This window comes from Siniperca chuatsi, linkage group LG16 (genome assembly GCF_020085105.1).
Source record: "Siniperca chuatsi isolate FFG_IHB_CAS linkage group LG16, ASM2008510v1, whole genome shotgun sequence".
NCBI classification, from domain to species: domain Eukaryota; kingdom Metazoa; phylum Chordata; class Actinopteri; order Centrarchiformes; family Sinipercidae; genus Siniperca; species Siniperca chuatsi.
In genome coordinates this window covers 26,537,769-26,562,950 of record NC_058057.1, presented here as the reverse complement: position 1 = coordinate 26,562,950, position 25,182 = coordinate 26,537,769, and the positions used below count along the sequence as shown (strand labels likewise).

At 41.4% G+C, this 25,182-nt stretch overlaps 1 protein-coding gene across 1 annotated transcript in view; it reads right to left on the bottom strand.

Annotated features, from left to right (window-relative positions):
• The window catches only part of myo6a (myosin VIa), a 150,987-nt gene that overhangs the window by 3,502 nt on the left and 122,303 nt on the right, over positions 1-25,182 (bottom strand). Inside the window, exons 28-35 of the mRNA XM_044169264.1 lie at positions 24,557-24,717; positions 23,058-23,096; positions 22,060-22,095; positions 19,620-19,658; positions 16,166-16,269; positions 11,820-11,951; positions 8,756-8,782; positions 4,244-4,462 (exon numbers count right to left, since the gene is read on the bottom strand). Coding sequence (XP_044025199.1) covers positions 4,244-4,462; positions 8,756-8,782; positions 11,820-11,951; positions 16,166-16,269; positions 19,620-19,658; positions 22,060-22,095; positions 23,058-23,096; positions 24,557-24,717 — 757 coding nt within the window. The remainder of the gene's footprint in view (positions 1-4,243; positions 4,463-8,755; positions 8,783-11,819; positions 11,952-16,165; positions 16,270-19,619; positions 19,659-22,059; positions 22,096-23,057; positions 23,097-24,556; positions 24,718-25,182) is intronic.

The following is a 25,182-nucleotide window of genomic DNA, read 5'->3' as shown; positions in this document are numbered from 1 at the left end:
AGATGAAAATATGCTCAAGGTTTAGCCTCCGAAAAGCAGCCATTATCAGGATTAGATTACATTAGATTACATGATTACAACAGGAAGCAGAGATTCAGTTTAAACAGAACATGCCCCTAACCTGAGCAAATGGCTATTAAACTCTTTCTGCAAAGACGGAAGTGAAATTAGTTTTATCGTCTGTCCGGTAAATGTAATGTTTAGTGTGTTAGCAGGCGAACATGTTGCACGTTAACTTCAGGAACATTTAGGAAGTTAAATGCTAAGATACTCTGATGTTTAAAGGTAACCTGACATTCCTGAGTGTAGTATATTAAGATGCTAACATATCTGAAGTTAAGACAAATGTAGCATGTGAGATATTTCACTCCGACATTTATCATGTTAGCACCTTAAATGTAGCAGAGTAAGACAGTTCACTCTGACATTTAGGATGTTAGCATGCTAAAGGTCACATGTTAATGTGTAATATGTTGATATTTCATTTTTAAGATTTGGATCGACCTACAAACGGACTGACCAAACATCCCCAGAGCCACTACTAGCGTAGCACAAACGTTACAGCAGATTTTCGAGCTCTATCAGTGTGTAACTGTTCATATTGTTGTCCTGCTACACTCTGTTCAAATGACGTCACAATTAAGTAAAATGTAAATACAAATGAACTTAACAGACACAGTGTAGTATGAAGATGACAAAATCCGTAAATAAAAACAGATTTTTACTCGCAGATTACTTAATGCCCCTTTTAAACTGTTGATTTGGCTGGTGAATTCTGAGTAGAAACTGTAGGAACAGGAAGAACTGAACTGCAGCAGACTACATATTTCATTCCCGGGACACATTCAGCCGGTATAACGCACTACATCTGCAGCTGTAAAGGCAATAAGTTCCAGCAGTGTGTTAACCAAGTGTCATATGAGGTAGTTACTCACCCACATACTGCTGCTGTCTGAACACTGCTGCTCCAAAATACCAACTATTTCACTACATTATGGGCTTTTTTTTTGATTAACGACCACACGCTTTCTAAATCACACAACGTGCGGCGGCTCACAAACACTCCTCAGCCCACAGACTGTAATCCTGTAAGTCAAATAAAGTCAAGAAAAAAACGCTGGTAGGAGTCGTGAGGTTTTAACTCATCAACACACACATATGCTGAGACAGATGGGTAAACAAAACAACTTGTTTTTTCTTTCAGTGTTACGTTTTGACTCGTCATTTGGTACAATCTGTGGTTTTACAGCTTGTTGTGGCACAAACACTGTTAACGCCCTGCAGGTGCTTTCTTTTATTCGGACCGAGTTGAACCTTGGGAAGCGGGATGAGGGGGGCGACTAACAATAACAGTAACTGTACAAAATAAAAATATTACACATTTAAAAACTATTGTATAATATAGTTTAAAGAATTTTGTTTAATCACACGCTGGGTGATTAAACATTGCATCTGCTATTCAGTAATTAGAGCCCAGGTGTGTCGCCCTCCCTCCTAAAAAGGTATTAAAGCAATACTTCTGCATTGTGGGAAATATGCTTCTTTACTTTGTGAGAATTAAATGAGAAGATCGATATCAATCTCATGTCTGTGCATTGGGTACATACCTGAAATCAGGAGATGATTAGCTTAGCTTAGCATACAGACTGGAAGAAGGAGAAAACATGTAACCTGGCTTTCTCCAAAGCTCACACAAAAATGACAATTTTGATGTTTATGTGGTGTAACTATTTGTTGCCGAACAACATCCGGGTACAGTGACTCCACAGCGTCCCTGTTAATAGTTCCAACATGTAAAACCATAAAATGTCGTTTTTGTAAGGATTAAACAAACTTTAGAGGTGTTGGTAGGTATATGACTGAACTTTGGAGAAAGCCAGGCTAGCTGTTGTCCCCTTCTTCCAGTCGTAATGCTAAGCTAAACTGAGCTAATCATGTACTTTATGTGTTGGAACTAACAAACAAGCTGCGCACATTCACTGAACAGTTACACCACAAACATCAAATTGCCATTTTTACATTTTTGGTTGCGTGCAGTTTAAACAAACGAGATACCTGTTAATTATTGGGCTTTAGAGGTGTTGGTAGACACGCTGTCCTAACTGGAACTAGCAGTTCACACACACACACACACACCGGAACTAAGATGGCTTGTGGCTATCATGTGAGCTGCAGGTAAGACCTCGACCCAGGCTGGGCAAAACCATCTATTAGGACCCACCTGCTGTTTTTTTCTTTACATAAACATACTTACTGATGTCATTTTGCACAAAATAAACAAAAAAAGTCCAGAATCGGTTGTAACGTATTGGTGAAAATCACTTCTGAATCTTCAGCAGTGTCCATGACAGCAGCTTTACGATTTAAAAAAATAAATAAATGTATGTTTCCTTTTCATGAATGTAAATTACATGTGTGGGCTCTTTTGAGAAAAATGAGAAATAAGTTACCAGAAAAAGGGTTTTCTATCTCGGTGCTCCTGCTGTCGCAGCTGTCAATCAAACGTGCACCTGCCCACCCACTCGGAGGCTTTCAGGATAAAGGAGCATTTTAAGGTTCTGTTCTTTTCACTCATAGAACAGTAAGTCTGAAATTCACTTGTGGCATACATCTTATCTGTAACCAGGGATGATCTTCACTTTGACTTTAACCGCACTGCAGATCGCTCTCAGTAGAAGAAACACTGGATACAATATGTCTCCTGCCTCTAGAAACTTTGCTCTACGTATAAACTAATGTTATGAAATGTGAATAAATATATGCTGCACATTTGTCAGAGAGTTGACAAGAGCTAAACTCTGACGTCCTGCTGCGCCATTCACATCGGGACTCCTTAAAAAAATAAAAGCCTCAGTCTTTGCAGCTGCCCGGCAGCGAACGACCTGTGCGCTATGATCAGAGATGATGATCAATCTGCTGCACTGTCACAAAGTCAAATCGCTGAACGTTTATTAAAGCCGGCCAATCAAGTGTCACTCTTGTTTCTGTCGTGTCAGAGTACCGACTCATCGATTTTGCTCCACTTCTCTGTCCTTCAACCCCACCTTCAGGGAAGTTCACCTGAGATTACTTTGCCAAACATCCTCAAATCCTTTCCTTTAATGTAAAACTGAAACATATTGTTCGAAAAACAGCAACTTTCTACATAAGTCATCGATGAGTGAGGGTGCTGACTTTGGATTTGTTTGTTTTTTAGCATCATTACACAGCACAGAGTTAGCATAATATGATGTACATAGCAGCCATCATGTGCATATCTGACCCTTTTGCAGGGGTCTAGCAGATTATTAGTTGCAGCTAGCTAACTAACAACTAATGAAATTAATCTGCCAGTGACAAGGCAGACAGCTTTAGCCTCAGTCTCTTGGCACGATGTCATGTATACAGCCATCATGTTTTAAAAAGAAGTCAGCTGAAGACAGAGCTTTCAACCAACTCACAGAGTTAGCGTTAGCTGGCTGGCTACAGCTCATAATATCTTCCAGAAAAAGAGTTAACCAATCTCACTTAAAATAATAATGGCTACTTTTATGTAACTACTGTGTATTTATCTATTTGTTTTCTTACTTATCATTTTCTCTTTAAATGTATTTGCCAACAAGTGTCACTGTCTTCTTACTGAATTTCTCCTCCTTGGGAGTCATCATGGAATAAAGAAAAGTCTAAGTAGTCCAGTAGTTCTCATTTCAGCCAACAAAATCAACAATGAGAACCTTCTTCTGTCTACCAGCTCCGTCTGAATAAAAGGTTTCCAAAATTACTATTCATGTTAAATCTATTCAATTCAATTTTATTTACATAGCACCAATTCATAACAGAAGTTATCTCATTGCGCTTTTCCTATAGAGCAGGTCTAGACCGTACTCTTTATATTATTATAATAATATAGAAATAAAATATAAGAAATCTGCCACTGTTATCTTTAGAAACTCCATATGTGCAGTGCGAGAATGGAAAGCTTGACAGAAGTGGCGACAGTAACTTCTTTCCTTCCATCACTCTGCTGTTTATCCCTTCTTCCCTTCAGCCTGGCGTCCTCCTCATTTCTAAATGACTTTCCAGTCCTCCGTCCATCCCTTAATCTGTTCTTCCACATCTCATCATCCCTTGCCTGCTTTCCTTGCTACCCACTCCCCCCTCCATCTTCCTTTACTGCATCGTTACTTCGTTCTAGCACCGCTACCACAGTCCCTCCTCCTCCTCCTCTTTTCATACGTCTATCACATCTGCGTGCTGTACTGACCTGCCACCAGCAGGATGGGGTGTTTATCCGGATGCAGCTCCATCTGCCGGGCGATCCAGGGCCCGTCGAAGTGAGCGTACCACCAGCCCTTCTTCTTGTTCTGGGGGTCTTTGTACTGGTCGCCCGGCCGGATGAACGGGATGCGGAAGTAGCGCTGCTGCCGGTTCATGGCCACCTCGTACTGCCGGGCCGGTATCGGCGGGGCTGGGTTCTGCTGGGCTGTTGATTGGATGGGGGGAAAAAAAAGTTAGGAGTCTTCCACAGATGATAGCAACCAATCAGGAGTCAGTGACCATGTTTACATGCAGCCTGGGGTCAGTTAACGGGAAAGATGGTCAAAATTTACTTAGCAACAGCCTTGTTCCTGTTTATCAACCTGTGTATTAACTTATGACACACTATGGAGACTGAACCTCCATCATCAGAGACCTGCCCTGCTGAAGTGCCCTTGAGCAAAATAGTATCTTTACCAGCTCCAGCTGGTGCCAGTCTGACCCCCTTCAAAGGGAAATAAAGTATTCCAAAAGTAATTTCAGTACACAATAAAAGCCTGCAACGTGGTGGGCTGCATTTCAGTGACGTGAGATAAGTGCACCAGAACAGCCCTTCGCGTTCGAATTTCAATAAGATTGCCTTGTTTTCAAAGACTGATACAAGAGCTGGTTTCTGTCATGCATCTGGAAAAACTTATCGTTTTAACTCCAAATGTCTGTCCACATGGGAAGAAGCTCTCCTACAGTGTCTTTTTTTTCCTTCAGGTCCTGCCTTAAGCTGAGCAGAGATGTTGAGATCACCTGGATCTGGTGTCTTTGTTGTCTGTTTTAAAAAGAAGTTTAATAATATACAGTAGCCAGTTAGCTTAGCATAAACAGCTCAAACAGAGAAAATTAACGTTTTAACAGCATCTCGTCTTTGCAGACACATTGTCCAAGTTACTTGTGATAATAATAATGTATACGTATCAAAACAGCTGCAACTGGGACCGAACTGGATTATAAAGACTTTTGACCTTGTGGACCTTGAACTGTACGCAGCATTAATAAACAGCAGCAGTACAGCTTCACTTCTACCTAAAAGTGCTTTCAAAAGGTAAATTTACACTAAAGTTGCTAATACACAGGCGAATGCACTGGAACAGGGCTCATGCAAAATGAAAAACAAAAAAAAAAAAAGCAAACATGGAACAAAGGATCCCAGTCAGCACAAACCGGTTGAAATATCAGCTGGTACGTTTCTTCTCGCAGGTCCCCATTAACTCACTGCATGTGAACATTGAGCCCTGCTCTGCTGCTCTCGGATCAGGTTTGAATAATAAACCCGTTCCCTGTCCTGCTGTTAGAGGAGGGTCAGCAGAGATCAGAGCAGTGCTGATGACAGAGGGAAGAAATCAGCGAGACAAAGCGAGGCAGGTGTTTATGAAGGGGTCTGCAAACTCATGTGAAACATAAAACCTACATTATTTGCATCTTTCTGCAAAGTGAAGCGTAAAATAAGGATCTACAGAGATTTAGGAAGCTTCTCTACATGATAAAGAGGCTCGAGCTGCAGCTTGTTGAATCAGCGCTCTGCAAAAACGTTCATTTTAACAAGTCATTTCATCTTTTAGTCAGTTTTAAAATCAAGAAATGTGGAAAGAAATTCACTTGTTTCCAACGCAGTTCAGCTCGTTAAAAGAATTGTATTAGTTTTAGTTACTGTGTTGAAAGAAACAGCTTTATTTATTTACTCGTTTTATTCCATATTACAAAAGCTGAACAATGGAAACAAGAGACATGTGGATCGTCTTGTTCTACACGTTAAAAATAAGCTATTCTAAAACTGATTCCAAGATTAAAACACCTTGTTAGTCTCATTAGTCTTTGCAGCATCTGAAAATGTGAAACCACCATCTGTTTCAGAGCAACACATCGTTTCACCATCACCAACAAAACGGTGCCCAAAAGACGAGAAATTGAAAAAGAACTACACCAACAAACTTCACCTTCCCCATGTTAACTTTTAGAAAGGAAAAAAAAAAAATCCCCAAAATTTCACCAACAAAAAAAAAAAAAAATCAGCCCTTTTAGTTTGGAAAAAGCAGTAAAATGGAGAAATATTCTTCAGAGAGGCACTTGAACTCGACTCCCTGCTGGATACTCAGGTTGTTGATTACTGTTTGTCGTACTTCCTGGCTTCCTGCTACAAAGTGCCTGAGTTCTTTAAGTGACTCACTGAGGGGTCGAGCGCTGCTTTCAGGTTTCAAGGCTGACGAAAACAAGGTGGATCTGTGACCTGTGCATCCCGATAAAGATTAGCCACCAAACACTGACGCTCAGCTCAAGCTGTGGCTGCGACACCAGCAAACCCCGGTCCAACACTCCGGTGAAATGTGTGATTTTAGCAGAAGTTTCTGTATTTTTATCTGCAGAAGTTTCTCTGCTGTCAACAAACTGTGCCATCAGGGTTAAACTGTGCCGATGTGATAGCGTCTGCCAGTCAAAGTTCTCACCTGCTTCATGAACGCAGTCTGTAAAACCTGGAGTTCAATTTGATTTGTGCACCTTGACTTCATGTGTCTGTTCAGCTATGAATTAGCAGATAAATCCTTCCGCTAAAGGCCCAAATGTGTCCAGGGGTTTAAAGGGTGAGTTCACCCAACAAAAAAAAATCCTGGTGTTAGTTTCGTTTTTATTTTGTACATATAGAGATATCCGTGCCATGTTTTCTGCCCCACCAAGATATAATGGAGGTAAATGTAATTTCTTCTGTGATGCCTTTAAAAACTCAACAGCAACTTGTTTCTCCAGTTTGCAAACCATCCTGACAGTGCTGAGCTTTGAGGGAGGGAGGAGAGCCAGAGAGTCTAGGAAGCTACTGTATCACATTAGCTGCGTTGCACCGTTCAGGTTTGTTTAACCTCCTGAGGAGTATAAACTCCTCCACAACAGGAACGGTAGTCGATAATACAAATACAGCTTTTGAATAAACTTATTCTCCTGTTAGCTTGGAAGTTTTCTGAATTCAAAGTGTCAGGGGGGAGTTAATGGCCCAGTAACAGCCGGATAGTGTGTTAGTGGTAAAACTTCCAGTTACAGTAGTTCGCCAACTACCCCTACGAGTGTTCACTACTGCACCAGGCCTCTACAAACAAATAAGTCAATAAGTTAATTTCGCTGTGCCACTCTGTGGTGTGAGCGGGCGTTAGCGTTGCTGTCGAGTTCTTTAAATGTAATTTTAAATGTTTTAGGCATCAAAAACGATGCTGCCACCCCAAAACACCAATTCCTCTGCAGCATTTGGGTGTCAGCAGAAATCCCAGCAGTTAAGATCTCAAAATGTGTGTGCGTGTATATGATGAATGAATGAGTTTGGTGTGATTTGGGTGAACTGACCCTTTTAAAGAATTTTGTTAGTCTGGGTTTCAGTGGAGAGTCCCAGATTGTCCAACCAATGAGGCTTTTCGAACCGGGTGACAACAGACTTCTGGAGGAAACATTTATTTTGGCAAGAAAATGATCAAACATCACCAGCTTTCCCACACCAGTCCACCTCCAGTAAGATCTGTATTACTCTAATAGGTGTAAGCGGTACGTGTATTTGTCCCGAACCGTTCGGTATGCGACTTCCTCGGATCGCTGCGCCCTGTGACCCAAACTACTACTGTCAAAATCGTCTATTTATGTCGACTACTCGCACACACGACCTGGAGGATCGCCCCGTGACATTCAGATCCTCGGTATGGGAGCGTGACGGTTTCCCGGTTAGTTACGATGGGCAACGATTAGCGTCAAACTGTATGCCGACATTGTTCAACTGCAGGCAGACAGATTGGTAGTCAGCACCGGTCTGATGCCTCATATAGCTGAATGGGCTGTTGTATATCTAAAATCTTCATTAAGTCAGGACTGAATGGAGCGAAGCGTCTGCTCGCTGCTTGAACGGCGACACCTTTTACAACCTTTCTCTTCCAATCAGCGGGCGCGGCAGCCTTTTCCTCCCGTCACGCTCCTGTAAATGTGATGCTATCATCTGCCGCCAAACACAACCCAGGCAAACTGCCCTGAAAGCCTTCTGTCCTCCCCCCCCCTTTTATTTTCCTTCCTTGAGCATTTCTCCGTGTGGGAGTATCAATAACAGCAGCCTGAAGAGCTCGGAGGAATTACCTTGGCTCTTTATCAAAACCGTTACAGCTGTCCGGGGAGGCGTCTCACAAATGGGCGAGAGCTGGCACCGGTGCACTGGTCATAAAGACGAAACGGCAGCTTTGTGGCCCAAAATCGTTCAAATAATCTCCTCCACACACGTCTCCATAGAGGCAGTGGTTGCCATGGAAACCAAATCCACCCTCCTCCACCGAAAGGGAAACTTTCCCATCAAGCTGAGCAGCAAAAAGCACAAACCCGAGGGCAACAGCGATCCCAGTTAAGAGAGACCTCTATGTGGGGTGGGGGTGGTGGTGGGGGGTGGGGGTGGGGGTTAATAAGGGGGATGTAGCTCTGCGGTTAGTAGCGTTACACACTGGAGACCACTTACATGCTTTTTTCACAGGAGGTGCATGATCTGAAAGTAAACATGCCAGGTTACACGGACCAACACTGCAGGAAGTGATGCAACACAGCAGCAACAGTCAAACAAGTGAGATGGTTTTTTTGTAACAGACATGATAACACACAATGAAACAGACAAGAGAATGAAAATACAAATACTGTTGATATATATGATGATAACATGACTGCTACTAGTCCTAATGATGCTATTTGTCATCATCATTATCCTTCAGTCTGACTTTTAGAGCATTAGTGAGATGTGTTCAGATATGGTGACAAAATGATAAAAAGAGTGAGAAGAAAGAATAAAAAGTATCATGTTTTTCCATTTACAAAATAATTATACTTATTATACTACAGAGCATTCTTTAGAGCAAATACTGGGCATTGCAATTATATTTCAAAGGTGTAAATATGTGAAAATTAAGTTGCACATTTCTGACGATATGAGTGCTCAGTAAACCCTTTAAAAAATGTTTCTCCTGATGTTTTATACTTTTCTTTTTGTCAACAAATCCCATGAAAAGACCAAAAACAAAAACAAACGTATCTACAAGCGTTCACATGCTGTTTTAGTGACGCAGCATGACGAAGCTGTTGCTCCTTCCCCTACATTTCTTTCATTTTCCAGTAGATTCTGAACTCCTCTGGGTGTCATTGCTCCAGTGGTGAAGATGTATAATATGATCATAAATCTGAGAGGTCCTGGTTTGAAATCCAGGCTGGGACCTTTGTCTCTCCAGTCCGTCCTGTCTCTCTAAACTGTGGACTATAACAGAGAGAAGACGACAAACTGAGCCTCCAAATGATGACTGACCCCGTAGTGCCGCATGTAGGAGAGTCTCTTATTTAAACTAGAAAGCACTCGGGAAGTGCATACCTCCGTCAGGGCTGCACAGGCCTCTAATTAGAATTGAAATACCCTTTTGCAATGATGCGACTTGGCTGATGGCGGCGATAATATACTCAAATAAATACTTAAATCCTGCCTATGACACCGTGTTGCTGTAGGGCCACCGATTGGTGAAAATACATCAAGTGTTTCAGTATCACTCCAAGTCAACATGTGCGCGTCGTGTCAAAATTTGGTTGGGCTGGCAAAACGCCTTCGAGAGCGAGGGCCGTGTCAGGCCACACCTACACGAATTTGACAACCAGTTAGAGGAAAACTGTGCTGAATGTCAAAAACTGACGAGTTCATCTTTTAGAGCTCCTTCACTGGTGAAGGTCGGATTATATTTGTTGGAGAAGCACTGGAACCGTTTTGCAAAAGTTCAGAAAACACGTTAGTGGAAATGTGCTTTGCCTACGCTGAACTTGGCTTCTAGGCCGGTAAGGTTCAGGAGATGAGATCAAACTGTAAAGTGCTGTATAAATATCCACATAGACCCCGTCTGCACCGGGTCACAGGCCTTTACATTTACACCCGGTACTAACCCGTGATGTGATCCTGAGAACGATCACAGGCCTTTGCAGCACATTTACACACAGTATTAACAAGGGTTCTTGGATTTGTGTAATAATGAAAAACTAAATAAAACATTTTAAACTACTGCGTAAATACAGGAAGATTGGAGGGCGGGTTGAAGCCAGTGACAAAGGTCCCGGGACAGATTCCCCCCCCTCAGACATCATATTTACCTGTCACCTGGCTTCACACACAGAGCCGGGCCCCCCCCCCCCATTAATAAACAGTGCTTTAAAGTGCTCACATGTCCGTGAGGCCGATCAGCAGCAGGGGGACGAAGCCGTGACTCTCATATGGAAGCAGAGGACGAAGGATGAAAGTGGGTGCGTGGGGCTCGCGGTCCAATCAGTAGTCTGAGCAGAGCACACAATAGACGGCTCAGAATAAGAGCTCTCTGTTGTCATGGCAACTCGACGTGTGGCACAAGGAGATGAGGCGACGGCAGCGGAGAGGTGAGAGACAGAGTCCATTCGTTCCTCGCGTCTGAACGTCGTCTGGACTCGACGAGGGCTGGACGAACTGTCAGTGAGCCAGAACACCCGACGAGTTCATCTTCATTAAGTTTTAAGGAGGGAAGATTCCCGGGTCACCGAGCAGTATGCCTTACATATGCAGGGTTCTTACTATTGTCAGCTTTAAATTTGAGGTTTGTGTCCACATTTTAAAGACTTTGGTCAGACTTAAAAAATAGGTGTGAAGATATTTTCTGTGAAACATCAACCTGCAACTACAGATTTACAGCAAAGCCACAATGTGTGCGATAACAGCAGAGGCCAGATGTATAAAAACAACGCGCAGGCCATTTCCCCACACATTAACTGGTATTCATAAAAGAAAAAACGTGCAGTTCTTCTTGTGAGTGTGATGTGGAAAAATAAGACGAGACGGAATCTCATACAGTAATAAAACATGTTGATGATTTTTATCCAATTTCGCTGAAGTCAACACAGATGTATGTCAATAAAAGGCATATTTATCAACTTAATTTTGATTTTGTGGAATCATTTTATCACGCTTTAATTTGATTTCCCTGTGTTAATGTGTTCTTTATCGTGAAGCATTTTATAGTCTGTTCCTATAGCTGCTCTATAAACTAAATTATTCATGATGATAACTGAGACATCACTGTTACAGGTACATGTGATGGAGATTTATAAAACACAACTATACGTACGCATGGCTTTATAAACGGCTTACGACAGGAGTGTGTCTGCAGAGTGTTAGGTGTGAATCCACACAGAGCTTTAAGCATCTGATCTGTTAGTATGTCAGAACTAAGTCTGTCTCGGTTTCCCCTCAAATTTTAGTCATTCTCGATCGTCCATTTTTCAAGGCTTTTCCAGGATTTCCAACCACGATTGTGGACAAAACAAAAACAAAAATTAAAAGAATGAACAAATGGAGATTACAAAAGGAGTATACTCTACTACATACTCTTGCTGAGTGCGTATTTTGTGCAGTAAATGAAGCTTAAACAGCATCTCACTGAAAAAGATTATTTTTTAAAAACATGCTAATAAAAACTGAACACAAAAACCCCTTAAAGACCCTAACAGAGCTGTAACGTGTTGTAATGTCGTACCGTAGTCGGTGACACATTTCGGTGCTCGCTGCTCCGTCTCGGTGTTTCTTTTCTTGTTCTTTGACTTCCAGGCGTGGTAAACTTTGAGCCGGCGGTGGAACTCCTCTCTGCAGGCGGCCAGCAGCTCGATGTCTGGAAGTGAGAGATTTGGAAAATCAGTAAGAACAAATCCTGAGACTATTACTACAAGTAAATGTCAGAATTTGATTTATTTATTTTTTCTCTGGTCAGATGCCCTTTAAGAACACAGAATTGTTTTTCCAGTAAGTTTGCATTCATAGTACTACCACTTGCTGGGCCTTTCAACCGTTTATTCATGACCTTTAGCTTTCTATTTTCAGTTACCAGTCAGTTTTAACACCTTAACACCAAGTTTTGGCTAACTGTCATGTCTTGTCTGATTATTAATAGCAGATTGTTGGTTATTGAGAAAGTAGATCTACTAAATATCAGCCTCACATCAATTTGTAATCCTATTTGGGTCTTTATTTACCTCCTAAACTCAAACACATATATACACATCGTAATTTAAATGTTTCTATATTAGCTGAGCTACTCAACAATCGTTCCATGTACCCCCTAGAGTACAAGTACACCTGTTTGGAAAATCACTAGTCTAAAATATCTTTGTATGCTTTACCAATAAGATTTCCCTTCACTGGAACTAAGGGGCCAAGACCAAAACCCCGTGGACTGGGGAGTCCACATACGTTTGGCTATGTATGTTTGTTAATGATGAAGCCACAGTGATGAACTGTTAAATGTCACACAACTATTATCGACAGACATATTAACTTTTGTTCATTTCCCCTCCAAACTGGCGTCGTTCATTAATATCTTTACAAAAATCAATACAGTGTGTGTCAACTCGCACTCAACACACACACACACACACACACACACACACACACACAGAGTGACAAAAGACGCTTTACACAGCCCGCAGCATTAAGATAACACATTTCATCAGGATGATTCAGATAAATTACTTTAGTGGAAAAAAGAAAAAAACATTCAATTTATCATCCAAAGCGCGAGGGCTAACAGTGTGCAATGAGACGCTTAATGCACACTAAGTGCTTAGGTAACGTCAACTGAACAAAAATACTTTGGAGGCAGACAAATGGTGAGGAAAAAAAAACCCCAACAACTTCCATTTACTGTGCAGAGCTGAAATCACTGCAGAATAACCTAGAATGTGGCAGGTGTCAACAACCCCTCGTCGCTCTGTTATGTTGGACTTTAATTCTGCAGATCATCATGAGCGGCGGACGTGATCACATCAGTATTCGCTCTCCTCCTCCGTCTGGGAGGCGAGGTGAGCGGCCTGTTAACAGCTAACCGAGTCGTTTCTGTGTGTTTATGTGCGGCCGCCCGCAGGCTCCGGTTCTCCGCACATTCATTTGTGGGACGCCGCCAGGTGTCAGCCCTCCTGTCCTCGTCCTTCAGGCTGCCTGCAGCGTGGATAAGGACAGGTGAGCTCTCGGGTTAAACTCAATATTATGAGAAGAAAACAGAGGAAAGTGGTGGATGTTCTTCCTTTGCCTCTTTTCTATACCTTTAACTTTCCTCTATCATTGAATCATAATCAGCCTGAGGAGGCAGGAATATCTGAACTATCAGGGTGTAGCCATTTTGACCTTTGACCTCCTTTATGTTGAAATGTTGTTGAGCTAACAACTAATCTGTTATTCTTCTGTTGTTACCAGGGGTGGGAAGAAGTATTTACTTAAGTAAAAATAGCAATAACACACTGAAAATACTACAAGTAAATGGCTTGTAAATGTCTGTATGCTAAGTACAGCCAGCAGCTGGTTAGCTTAGCATAAAAACTGGAAACGGGGGGAAACAGCTAGCCTGGCCAAAATCCGCCTACCAGCACCTCTAAAGCCTCTAAAGCCATAAGTGTGAGAACGACATGTGGTTTTACAGGAGATTTGTGTCGGACTATTTCTTGGCCGGGGGCAGTGACTTAATGGAGTCTCTGCTGGTTGCCTGGCAACCTCACAGTGACGACAAGACTCCTTACTGCCTGTCTAGTCCAGGACTCCGCTAAAAAAAAGTGCTGCGGAAAGCCATAGTTATTCAGAACACTGACGATGGCGCTAGACGAAGAGTCATCCTGAGGGGAGCATGAATGTCTGAACCAAACTTCATGACAATCCATCGAGTAGTTGTTGAGAAATTTCAGTCTAGACCAAAATGGCGGACCGAAAGACCAACATTGCTAACCTTATGAGCCATGCTGCTAGCATGGCAACTAGCATACCCCATTTATAAAAAAACGATGACTATACAAACAAAATAGTTAACTTGACAGTTTGTGCCATAATTTTGTTGTAATACCCAGAACTGCTCTGCTAGATAGATTCATATTTGTTGCCTCTAAATAAACTGTGACTGTGACCTCTGAACATAATATCGTTTATCTGTGAGCCTTTTTCTACTGGAGCACTTATATTAACATTGAAGTGTTTTCAAATATTTCATTTTTAAACACTAAAGATTAATATAAATTTGGCAAATTGACCGAGGGACCTTGGAATAATCACTGCACAAAAAAAAAGATGATGTCGGACACGACTTACAGAATCGCTCTCACACCAGTGATTTTGTTAGTGAGGGTGTTTCTCCAGCCTAACCCCATATTTAGCATATTCCTCTTCCTGTTTGTGTTGCTGATCCGAATGTAACTGGGTGGCTCATAATGTTACATGCAGTGCCAAGTCAACAAGAGGTCACATCTCTTCTAAGCAATTTTTTGCCATAGAAATTTGATGTTTCAAAATGAAATGATGATACTGATTCAATAACACTAAAATGCTACATGTAGCACCTTTAAACTTCCCTGGATAAGATCATCATCTACGTTTTAAAAGCCATTGTGAAGGTTAAGTAGTTTGCAGAAGTCTGATACGTTATCATGAGACTATGTGGTATTGTCATGTTTTGTTTGACAAAGCAATACACAGGATACAACTGGGGGTATCATCATGATGAGTTCTGTTAAAAGAGTTGTACTCTGTCCTGCTCGACCAGCAATTCACTCCCACGTGAGAGAAGTGGTCATAAAATGAGGCAGAGTTTACAAAAATAAAAGTAAGTGGTGTGGAAAGTGAGCTGTGGCGTTTATTTATGTCAAAGCTGTCCATTTGGTGGAAATCAGGCTAAATTACTTTGAAATTTAGCTTTTGTCAGAGCCATAAAAAGGTAAAGTTTGTCCTAACAGTGGCGCTAAAGGAAAAGTCATGGGGTCATTAAAAATCAAACCGGTATATCCTCTGTGGAGCTGAAATGTGATTAAAAAAAAAAAAAGTTCATAGCTGTCTGCCAGTTAGATATCTTGATGTACAAAGTTGACATTTCCACCTGAGGGTGGCGCTACAGGAAGTTCATTAAGTGCCCAAGATCAAAAGGGTTAATCCTCTGGGGAGCGTGAATGTGCTCAGTAGAATTACTGGCAGTTTGCCCTTAAAATTTGGATATTTCAAGTGTACAACTGAGAATTTTGGCCTGATGGTGGTGTAAGAGAAAAGGCACCAAAGACATTTGAATTCGTCCTCTAAAGATCAAAGATGCTTTGTCTGGTCATTAGTGGTCATGCATATTAAATCAGTTCATCGTCTGGAGAGCAGGAATGTGATCAGTATGTTTCATAGGAATCTTCCTGTCATAATATGAGATATCTGATGATGTACAAAGTTGACATTTCCACTTGAGGGTGGTGCTAGAGGAAAGTTCACGAGTGGTCCAAAATCAAAAGGGTTCATCCTCTGGTGAGCATGAATTTGCTTATTAAAACAAATGGCCTTTAAGAGTGCCCATTAGATATTGATATTTCAAGTGGAAACTATGTCATGGGCCAAAGTCTGTCAAGGGAAAGTTTTGAGCTGATCAAAGCACTGGTGTATAGGTTATGGGATCATTAAAAAGAAAGTGGTTCATCCTCTGGGAAGCAATAATGTGCTCCACAATTTTCATGGCAAATCTTTATACACAGAGAAGATTATTAAAAATCAAGAGTGCAAAGTTTACGTTTTGACCAAAGGCTGGGACTACAGGAAAGGACAGGGGGTTACCAAAATTGTTAGTAGTCATGGTCCCCAGAGCATGAATCCTGACAACAAATTATTAGAACTATTATTATAGATTATATACTATATGTTGTTATTATTATTGTTATTATTTGTTATTATATACTATTAGTTTTAGTGCTTTGAAGGCTCTCAGTTGCAGGGTTTTCAAGTGTCTATACCTGTTCTGGACTTCCAGCAGCACCCTGTGGAGGTGTGTCAACATGTCTATGACACGTATGCTGTGGTGACAGACTAAACCACGACACTCACCACACGAGGTGTTGATGGCGTCCCGCAGCTCAGCGTACTTCCACTTGCTCAGCTCGTACTTCTTGGCCCCGGCAGCAGCCTTGGAGGCCTGGACCTGTGGACCTCTAATGTAGAAAACAGAAAAGGAGGACGCAGGAAAGTCAACAAAAACTCACAGCATTGAACTGTGGGATACCGGCAGCAGGGAACGTATGTGGCGATCAGAGGGCGGGGTTATTCGCTTCATTCTGAACTTGGGTCAAAAAGGATTTGAAAGTAGTGTATTGTATTAACTTGTAAAGAGGAACTAGATGGGTGGAGTTTACAGAGTGTGTCAGATAGAAGTACAAGTAATTATGATATGATTTGCTTCAGAGGTGAGATAAAAGACTGACAACTTCTGTGGCTCAAGACTCACGGTATATGTTGTTAATGAATGCTGAAAAAATATTTGTTGTTTTATCGTGTACACTCAAATATCCCCCAGAAAGAAAGACTGATGAAAGAAATCTAAAATAATCTATAATACACACAATCTGATCGTCTGACTGCTCGCGTTTCTTGACACGTTACGTCTAGTTTTTGCAATGTTGCTGCTTAAAAAGATGTCAGAAATTACTGGTGAGGATGATGTGAGCAGAACCAACAGGGCAATGGCCAAAATGTAAGTTTTCTTTAAAATGTTTAATTTGAATATATGAAGAGACCCGAGAAGGCAAAACCGTTAGATTAGAGAAAATGTCTTACCCGGTCAGTCTTTTTTTTTAGTGATGTCACTGTGTTCACAAATCTCAGCTATTAACTAAATTGTTATTACCAATAAAACAGATGGCGAAAACTACAAAAGCAAAATGAAAAATAAATAAAACAGCATTTACCCTTTAAAAACAAGACAGAGATACAGCTCTCGGATGCATAATGCTGGACATCAGAGATGACTATAATTGTAGCTGGGTAAAAGAGCAATATTTATCTTTTATGTGTCTAAAATCATTTATGTGTGTTGTTGAGGAAGGCTAAAAAGTAGTTCAGAAACTACCTGAATCACCTTTTACAGTAAACTCCGCCCACCTGAAAGTCATCAAAGTAACAGGAACAAGAATCACAGATTTAAAAACAACAGATACAAGTAACACTGGTCTGTTGCGGCTACAGGTTCATTGCAGATGTTAAAGGTGAAAGCGAGGAATAACAGGGGTGTCAGATTAGCAGCACGGTGGTTAAAAGGAAAGAGAAAGATTGCTACAATAGAACTACAGAGGGTTTGAGAACGACATCATTAAAATGCATGCTGTTTCAGTCGCCAGGAAGTCAAAAAGCACCTCTGGTATGACGGCGTGGAGTTGCTGGAGTCGAGTGGAGTGGCAGCTCACTGTATTAAATTATGAATGACCATTTGACAGTATAAAGCGTACGGCTCCTCTCCAGCTGTGGGCCGTGCTGCGGGCATGCTGCTCGCTCCTCTGTGGCGCTGCTGACAGGCCTGATTAATCCGTGACCGGGGATTTGCCCTATTTAGATCACTGGGAAGTTGGAGGCGGGACCCTGCTGGTCCTCTAATCCTATTGGGTGGCTCTGTGTTTCATGATTAGCGGGAGCTGGCCTCGGACCCGGGCGGCTGTACTGTGTTCCCGAAAGCACAGGGTGGCTTTGGCAGCGAGCTAAGCGGCTGAGCGCTGCAGTCACCTTCTGCTCCTACTTCCTGTTGCTGTGTTTGCGGCGTAGTGAGAGGCGGCCTGAGCCAATCAGCCGCAGACGGACGGACAGAGGAACCGGGGAGATTTGGCATGACTTCAACTGACATCGCTCATTCACAGCAGCACTAATGCCGAGAGGAACACGAGTGGAAAATACCGTTAAGCCGCAGTAATCTGATGAGAAAATGCTCACTCACTAAAGGTGCAGCGTAACTGTGGCGTCACGTTAGCGTTTACCTGTTGAGACCATCGGCTGTTCAAAGGTTAAACATCTTACAGCTCTACCAGACAAACAGGAGGTGACTTCTGACGTTACCTGAAAGATTTTCACTTTACTTCCCTGGAGTGGGTGAGAAAATGTACCTTTGAGTTTTACCTTTCTATAACTGCAGTAAAAAACTAATTTCTAATCCAAAAAACGCTTCCAGCGTTCAATACACAGGATCACTGCTATCAGTCCTGATTTTATTGTGATACCTGGATCTGTTAAAGGTTCGTTTACAGCAGCAATGCTTTTAACAACAAAAAGCCAATATTCAACAAATGTCCAAAATATTTTCAAGCAGAATCAGTTTTCATTTCATTTTCATCCATACTTCAAACTCTTTATATCTGGATTTAGCTCAAATTTCTATAATCAACGAAATGAAGTGTAACGAAGTTGTGAAGCGTACCTTGGGATATGCTGCGTTGCCTAGATACGAGAGAGGCGACGACCTGGCATGCGGTGTGTTAGTTGGGCGGTGATTGTGAGTTTTTGGCACCAACAAGCTGCTGAACGTGGCCAACAGATGACGACTGGTTGTACCGGGCAACTTACACGGGGGAATTTGTAAAACTGTATGAATGTGAATCGGGCTGCTGGTGCTCACAGTTCGCTCGCTCTTGCAGTGAGGACATCTCAGAATATGTTTCAGAACATAAAACGTGAGGGAAAATGCAAATAAACTGTTGATTGTGTGCAAAGTCCCTTTTAAAATGAAAAATAAATAACTACACAGCTTTTGTCTCGTTTAAAAATAAAAAATCTCAACTACTGAGGCCTAAAATTGGTGCAGCATCCAGTGCTCAGAAACACTTTCTATGCCCTATCGATAAATATTGATCAGGCTTTTCAAGTTGCACCACTCCCGTTGACAGCGCCAACGCTGTGTAACTTCATCACTACAGTATATTACATACTTTTGTTCACATTTCCTGCTAAGCTGATTGCATTTTTATTGCATTCCAACAACAACAAAGTGAAAAAAAAGTCATAAGTGGAAACACTTAATCATCCATCAACTTTGCTGCATTTTGAATGCGTAAAGTTACAGATTGCACTTTTAAAATCAATAAAATTCTCAACAGGTTGGAGTTGCAGACTTGAAACCAGGTGTTGTCTGGGTTTAGACCCGGGAGCAGCTGCACTTCATTTAACAAGAAGGTACGTCACCCTGCACAGGTCAGCAGGGCTGCAGGTCGACTGCTGCGCACCGAGAGGAGAAATTAGAACAGGTGTGCAGCAGAAAAAGGTTCAAAATAAACAATAAACCAATCAGTAACCTGCAGTGGATATTTAATGTTATTGACTTTTCTGAGGGAATTAACCCTGTTAATCAGATTTCTTGAATTACATTTTGATTATCAACAAAATCAGCTGGAATTCTGCATCACACGGTCTTGTTTTAATCACAAACTTGGTCAATTTAGAAAAAAAAAAAAAAATGAAGCGATTGATTGTGTAGAGATTTTCACTGAAGACAGAAATGTAGTTTTTACGAACGAGTTCTACCCACCGAGCCAGAAGTTCAGTCATTTCCTTCGCCATTTCTTCCCTAAAAAGCGGTCCCAGTTTGAAAAAAGTTAGTATATTGTTGGTTGTGGGTTTTTTTTTTTTACAAGCAAATTTGCAAACTACTGACTGCACAGAAATACTCATGAATACTCTTACTAAATGACATAAAATGACTAACATGAGGAACGAGGAGGTGGAGTAGGGGTTTTAAGAAGAAGAACAGAAAGAGAAAGAAAAGAGGGTGACATATGGAAAAGTGTGGAAAACAGGAAAAAAAGAAATACGACAATGTCGACAAGAAGCAACTCCTAGAAATGTAATTTATATGCTTCTAATTTGTAACAGAAAATATGTTTTTTGAAAGATGTAATGCCACTCAGATTGTGTTTTTAATAAACGTAATGAGGAAACGTTTTTATGAACAAATCTGCAAAGTGTTCATTGACATTCGCAGGATTTCATTTTCTTTCCTGTAACATCAGCTAGAGGAAACCAAAGCATGATAAAACGTTTCCATGGTTATGTTTAGCCCACTAAAACACTTTGGTTCGGGAGAGATTGTGGTTTTGGTTAAATACTGAAAAAGTCAAAGATGACTTGAGACCGGATGACTTTTTTTTAGATTGAACCAAAAACACAATCTTGTGTTTTAGAGTCCTGCACTTTGTACGCCAGAGATGCAAGAAGTATTCATATCCTTTCAGGTAAGAGTAGAAATACTGTAATGGAATATACTCCACTACAAGTAAAAATCCTGCATTCAAAGCTTTAAGTAAACGTACAGAAGTATTAACAACAAAATGTACTTTAAGTATCAAGTTATTTTTAAATATATATTCTTGTATTACTGCGGTAAACAGCAGTTTAATGTTGGAGCTGGAGCTCAGTTTAACTTTTTACTGTTGGGATGTTTATGGCGGTTTTATTTTACATCACATCTTATAAATTGATCACATGTTGAGCTTGGGAATTGTTGGGTCTCTGTAAATAATATTAGAAAGAGTACGGTCTAGACCTGTGCAATGAGATAACTTCTGTTATGAATTGGCGTTATATAAATAAAACTGATCTGAATTGTTTGCAACAAATTAAAAACCTTAATAAAGTAACAAAAGCTGTGAAATTAACATGGAGTAAAAAGGACCACATTTTCCTCATAAGCATTAAATAGAAATAAAAGTACCTCAAAACTGTACTTAAGTAGCGTTCTTGAGTAAATGTACTAAGTTACTCTCCACCACTGTTGTACGCTCAACATCCACCCCGATCCCCACCTATAACTTGTGTGCGGTACAAGAACGTAGCACTTTGTGGACTGGAATAAACACAATTACGTTTCCTCCAAAACGTATTACACAAAAACTACTGAGTAGCACGTAAAGGTCATTTCTATGAGTCAGGGTTGCAAAGAAAACGACAGAAGAAGACAGGAACAAAACTGGGGTTGTGAAGCAGGGAGGGAGGGAGGGAGAGAAAAGGGAAGGAAGGTGGAAGCAGTGAAAGAAGAAACAAGAAAATGGAGACGTTATCTGTGTGTAGTCGTTAATATGACGCTCTCTGCCTCTGGTTAAAGTGTGCGCGTCCTCCTTCATGTCTGACTTACTCTGGACATCAGGACCGGTTACACTTGTTACTTCCTGCTAACACTCCTATTGTTCTTTTAAAGGAGCATTTGTCTCATAAATGTCCTCATCTTGGATTTTTCTGTCTGCATGTCTATGAAGCTTTTCGCTCTTCCTCATAGTGGGACATCTATCAGTTCTTGGTTAAAGGCAGCTGGATTTACAGTTTTATCCTTGAGGATGTTTTGCAACTTGCCTCATCACCACAGTTGTCTCTAACGTTTAGATTTTCAGTCAGCTCGTAGGAAAATACTGTAGTTTGTAATGAGTAACTTTGAAAAGAGCACTGCAGTGGGACGAAAAAAACAATCTAGGGAAGAAGAGGACAGCAGATTGGAACCACCTGGTGTATAAAGTGCTACGATGCACCACTCCAGCATGTGTGTAAAAGTGTAATGTGGCCACTACTACAGCTGACTCATGACGTGAAGCATCAATTTCAACTTTCAGAGTGCCTTTGTATGTGGGTCGCTTCAGGGTAAGTGCAGTGAGAAGCGCGAGGGAGGCTGCCAGGCTGAGGCCTACGAACCGACGCTCTGCCATGAAAACTGAAGCGAACGCCGCAACCAGCGAACGCTCAGAGTGCTTTAACATTTCAGGTTGCATCGCTGAACCGGCTCAACCTCTCACTGCTCGTGTTCCCGAGCAAAACAGATGGTGGAAGTCACTGCAGACTACAGCGGAGTGCATCGGATTTATGCAGCCTCTCTAAATATACCTTTAAAAAAAACAAAAAAAACACAAGTCCTGCAAATCTACATCTAGCATCACACAGTGTCCTGAGGGTGTTTGGTGTATTGGTATTGAGAGGAAACCTACATGGTCAAGCTCTTGAGCTTCGTGGTTCCAGCAGCGCTGTAAACAGAGGATTATAGGATTATAAGACGGAGCAGCACTGAACAATATAACAAACCAATCAAGAGAAGGAAAGGTGATTCCTTTCCCCCGCGTCTCATCAAGAAGTGATTCTCCTTCCAAACTCTGATCAGAGGACACGGCCCGAATTTATCAAACTGCTGAGAGCGACATTTTGGACATCAGTGAAAGATAAATGTCAAAATTCTTCACTTTAACTCCTAGAACAATAAAAGCCATTTATCGTGGGCGTTTGGATTTAAAAATATGCTTAAAATTGGCCTGTTGGGCCTTACAGTTCATGATCATGATGTTTTGCATTGGTCATTATGAACAAAACGCCATTGTATTATCCGAGGCAATATATATATAATTCAGATCAGCGGATCAGTCATTTATTTATTTGTAAGAGAAGAATTGTGTTATTTATTCTTTTAAAAGTTAGAGCTTTTCTTTAAAGAATGAGCAGCTTTTAATAGGAAAGATGTTGGTTAATCTATGCTAAAATGTGTGCCTATAAATTCTCCTTTTAAAGGGGACTCCTGCACGTTGCTGTAAGTAAGAGTGAGTCATTTGATAGATATGTTTTTCTTCACTGTTGTCAAATAACATTTTTACTCCTCAGTAAACTCTTTAGAGCATTCTTTGGTAAAATCCTCACAAGTTTGATAAACACGGGCCGGGATCACGTTTCTGGTGGGTGACAATCACGTTGGTGCTAATTACTTCATTCAGATGTGGACAGAAAACTCCTTCTATTCTATTCAAGTAAAAAATAAAAAATAAAAGTGCCTTCTATTTAACTGATGCAACTGTTAGTTGCAATCAGCATGTCATTGTTAAAGAACGGGGCTGTGCTCGGCTGGCAGATTGTTACAGCATGCGGGGGTTGTTATAGATTCAAAGGTCAAGGGCAGGTGGGAGTAGGGATTAAATTAAAGGGTTAAATCGCCGGGTCTTACGCTGCTCTCTCTGGGGACGATGGAACTGAGGAGCCGTTACTGAGAGGAGAAAACAAGAAACAAAGAAGAAGAAGAATGGTTAAACACAGGATCGAACGGAGATGATGGTTTCTCCAGTACGGTTTGCCGCACAGCAAACAGAGTCGGAGACGGATTTAAATAACAGTCTCTGACTGTTTGCTCTTTTCCAAACCAACTTCTTGACCACTTCTTGCAGGACAGTCACTGACCAACAGAAACTTCCAGTCTTCAAAGTGTCAAACTGTAAAACAGGATATCAGACTGTTTTTCAACCTTTCCTGCTGCTGACAGATTGTGATGCATTATCAGTGGTTGGTTTGGGCTTCAGGATCAGAAGACTTTCAGTGTTTCGACAGCAAGTGAATGTTGAACCCACACTGAACATACTTTGAGTAAAGTATCACATCAACTCCTTTTAAATAATTAGTTTGACTTTGTCCCGTCAGTATCCTGTCCAACTGAAGACAACTGAACCCTGACACACTTCATACTGGACTGTGAGAGGACAGCAAGGTACATTTACAGAACAGAAAGAGGATTGTATAATGAATCAGTTTATTTAATTTCTTATCATTATTTTATGATCTGTAACTGAAGTAAAAGGTTCAGGGTCTGGGTCTGGTAGGGATTCAGAAGGGTTGATGCTTAATAATTAAACATCTCCTCTTATGTAGCCTGAGTTTTGTCTCTACAAGCTCATGGAGATCCACCGAGCGGCTGTGAGTTTAAAAGCATCAAAACCTACTTTAGTGTTTCCCAACCTTAAAACGAGCCTGCTAGGCCTGGGTACCATCTGCATCTTATACGATACCAGAATCATACTTCTTTCATTGCCGAACTTTGAAAAATATACATTTTTACCTTTAACAAAAGGAGCTGAACTTAAATGTCGTCTAAGAACTTAAAATACAGCTTAAAACTGTCAAAATTATGATTTCAGTCAGAAACCTTCAGATCGAATTATAAGTAAACAAGATGAACAATCTGGCCAGACATTCGACTTCTACCAGCTTTTGGTACTCAGATGCATTTCAGTTGGTACCGAAGAAGAACTGAGCTTTGATACGCAGCTCTTAAACTTGTGAGCAGAACGCAAATTAAGTCCCAGGATCTCGTACAGTGGAAACTAAAGCAGAACCTCGGACAATGGCTACCGGTTCAGTTACGGGTCATGAAGTTCCTGCTGTGTAGACGGGAACCACCAGCCTATTTCTTTTTTCTCACTACTATAATTTCATTGGTTGTTGGGTGCAACAAAAGCTTAGGGTGTCTCTTCCCTTTTGAAACAGATTTTGTGCTTCAGGGTTCTTCAGACCTCCTTGAGCTTGAAGAGACAAAGTCTCTCTGTCTAAGCTTGCTGGGACAGGAAAATGATCCTCCTACTTTCTACTACCCACTCGACGATAATAGCATCAAAACGAGAAACAAAGGCAAACGTAAGACAGTGAGGCAGCGATGGCGGTAGTTGTGTTAGTCACCTGCGCAGGCCCGAGTCGTTCTGCACCTCCTCGGGGATGAGCTCAGCCTCGCTCTGAGCGATCCTCAGCGCCAGCTCCCGGTCCCTCCTCTCCTGCTCCAGGATGGCCTGCCGAGCCGCGTCCTCCTCCCGCTCCGCCTGCAGCTGCACCTCCATCTCCACCTGAACACACACACATCACAAACACACATGTAAAGTGTTTTACATTTCTGCCTGGGCTCCGTGAGAACTGATTAATTCGTTGCCCAGCTGGAGCGTCTGTGCTGCTGTTAACATATGTTCATGTGTGGAAGTGTTGGAGTTAACTGCCAGTTAAGTTTTTGACTCCTCAGAGTTGTCTACCATCTGCAGGTGTAAAATATCTGCCAGATCCACTACAGCATGGCTGGCCTCATGGCCTCATGCTGCATTCTCTTCAAAGGCCTCAGTTCGGGACATTAGAAACGTTCATTTCCAAGTATATCTGACATGCAGATATTTGCAGCTGTAATGCATCGCAAACGGTACCGTCTCTGAATATAATTTTATTATTTTTTAAAATAGGACACAGTTTTATTTTTCAGCAGAAAGCAGCAACACCATGGATGTTATAAGAGAATGGGATGTTTATTCTAATGAAAGCTGCTC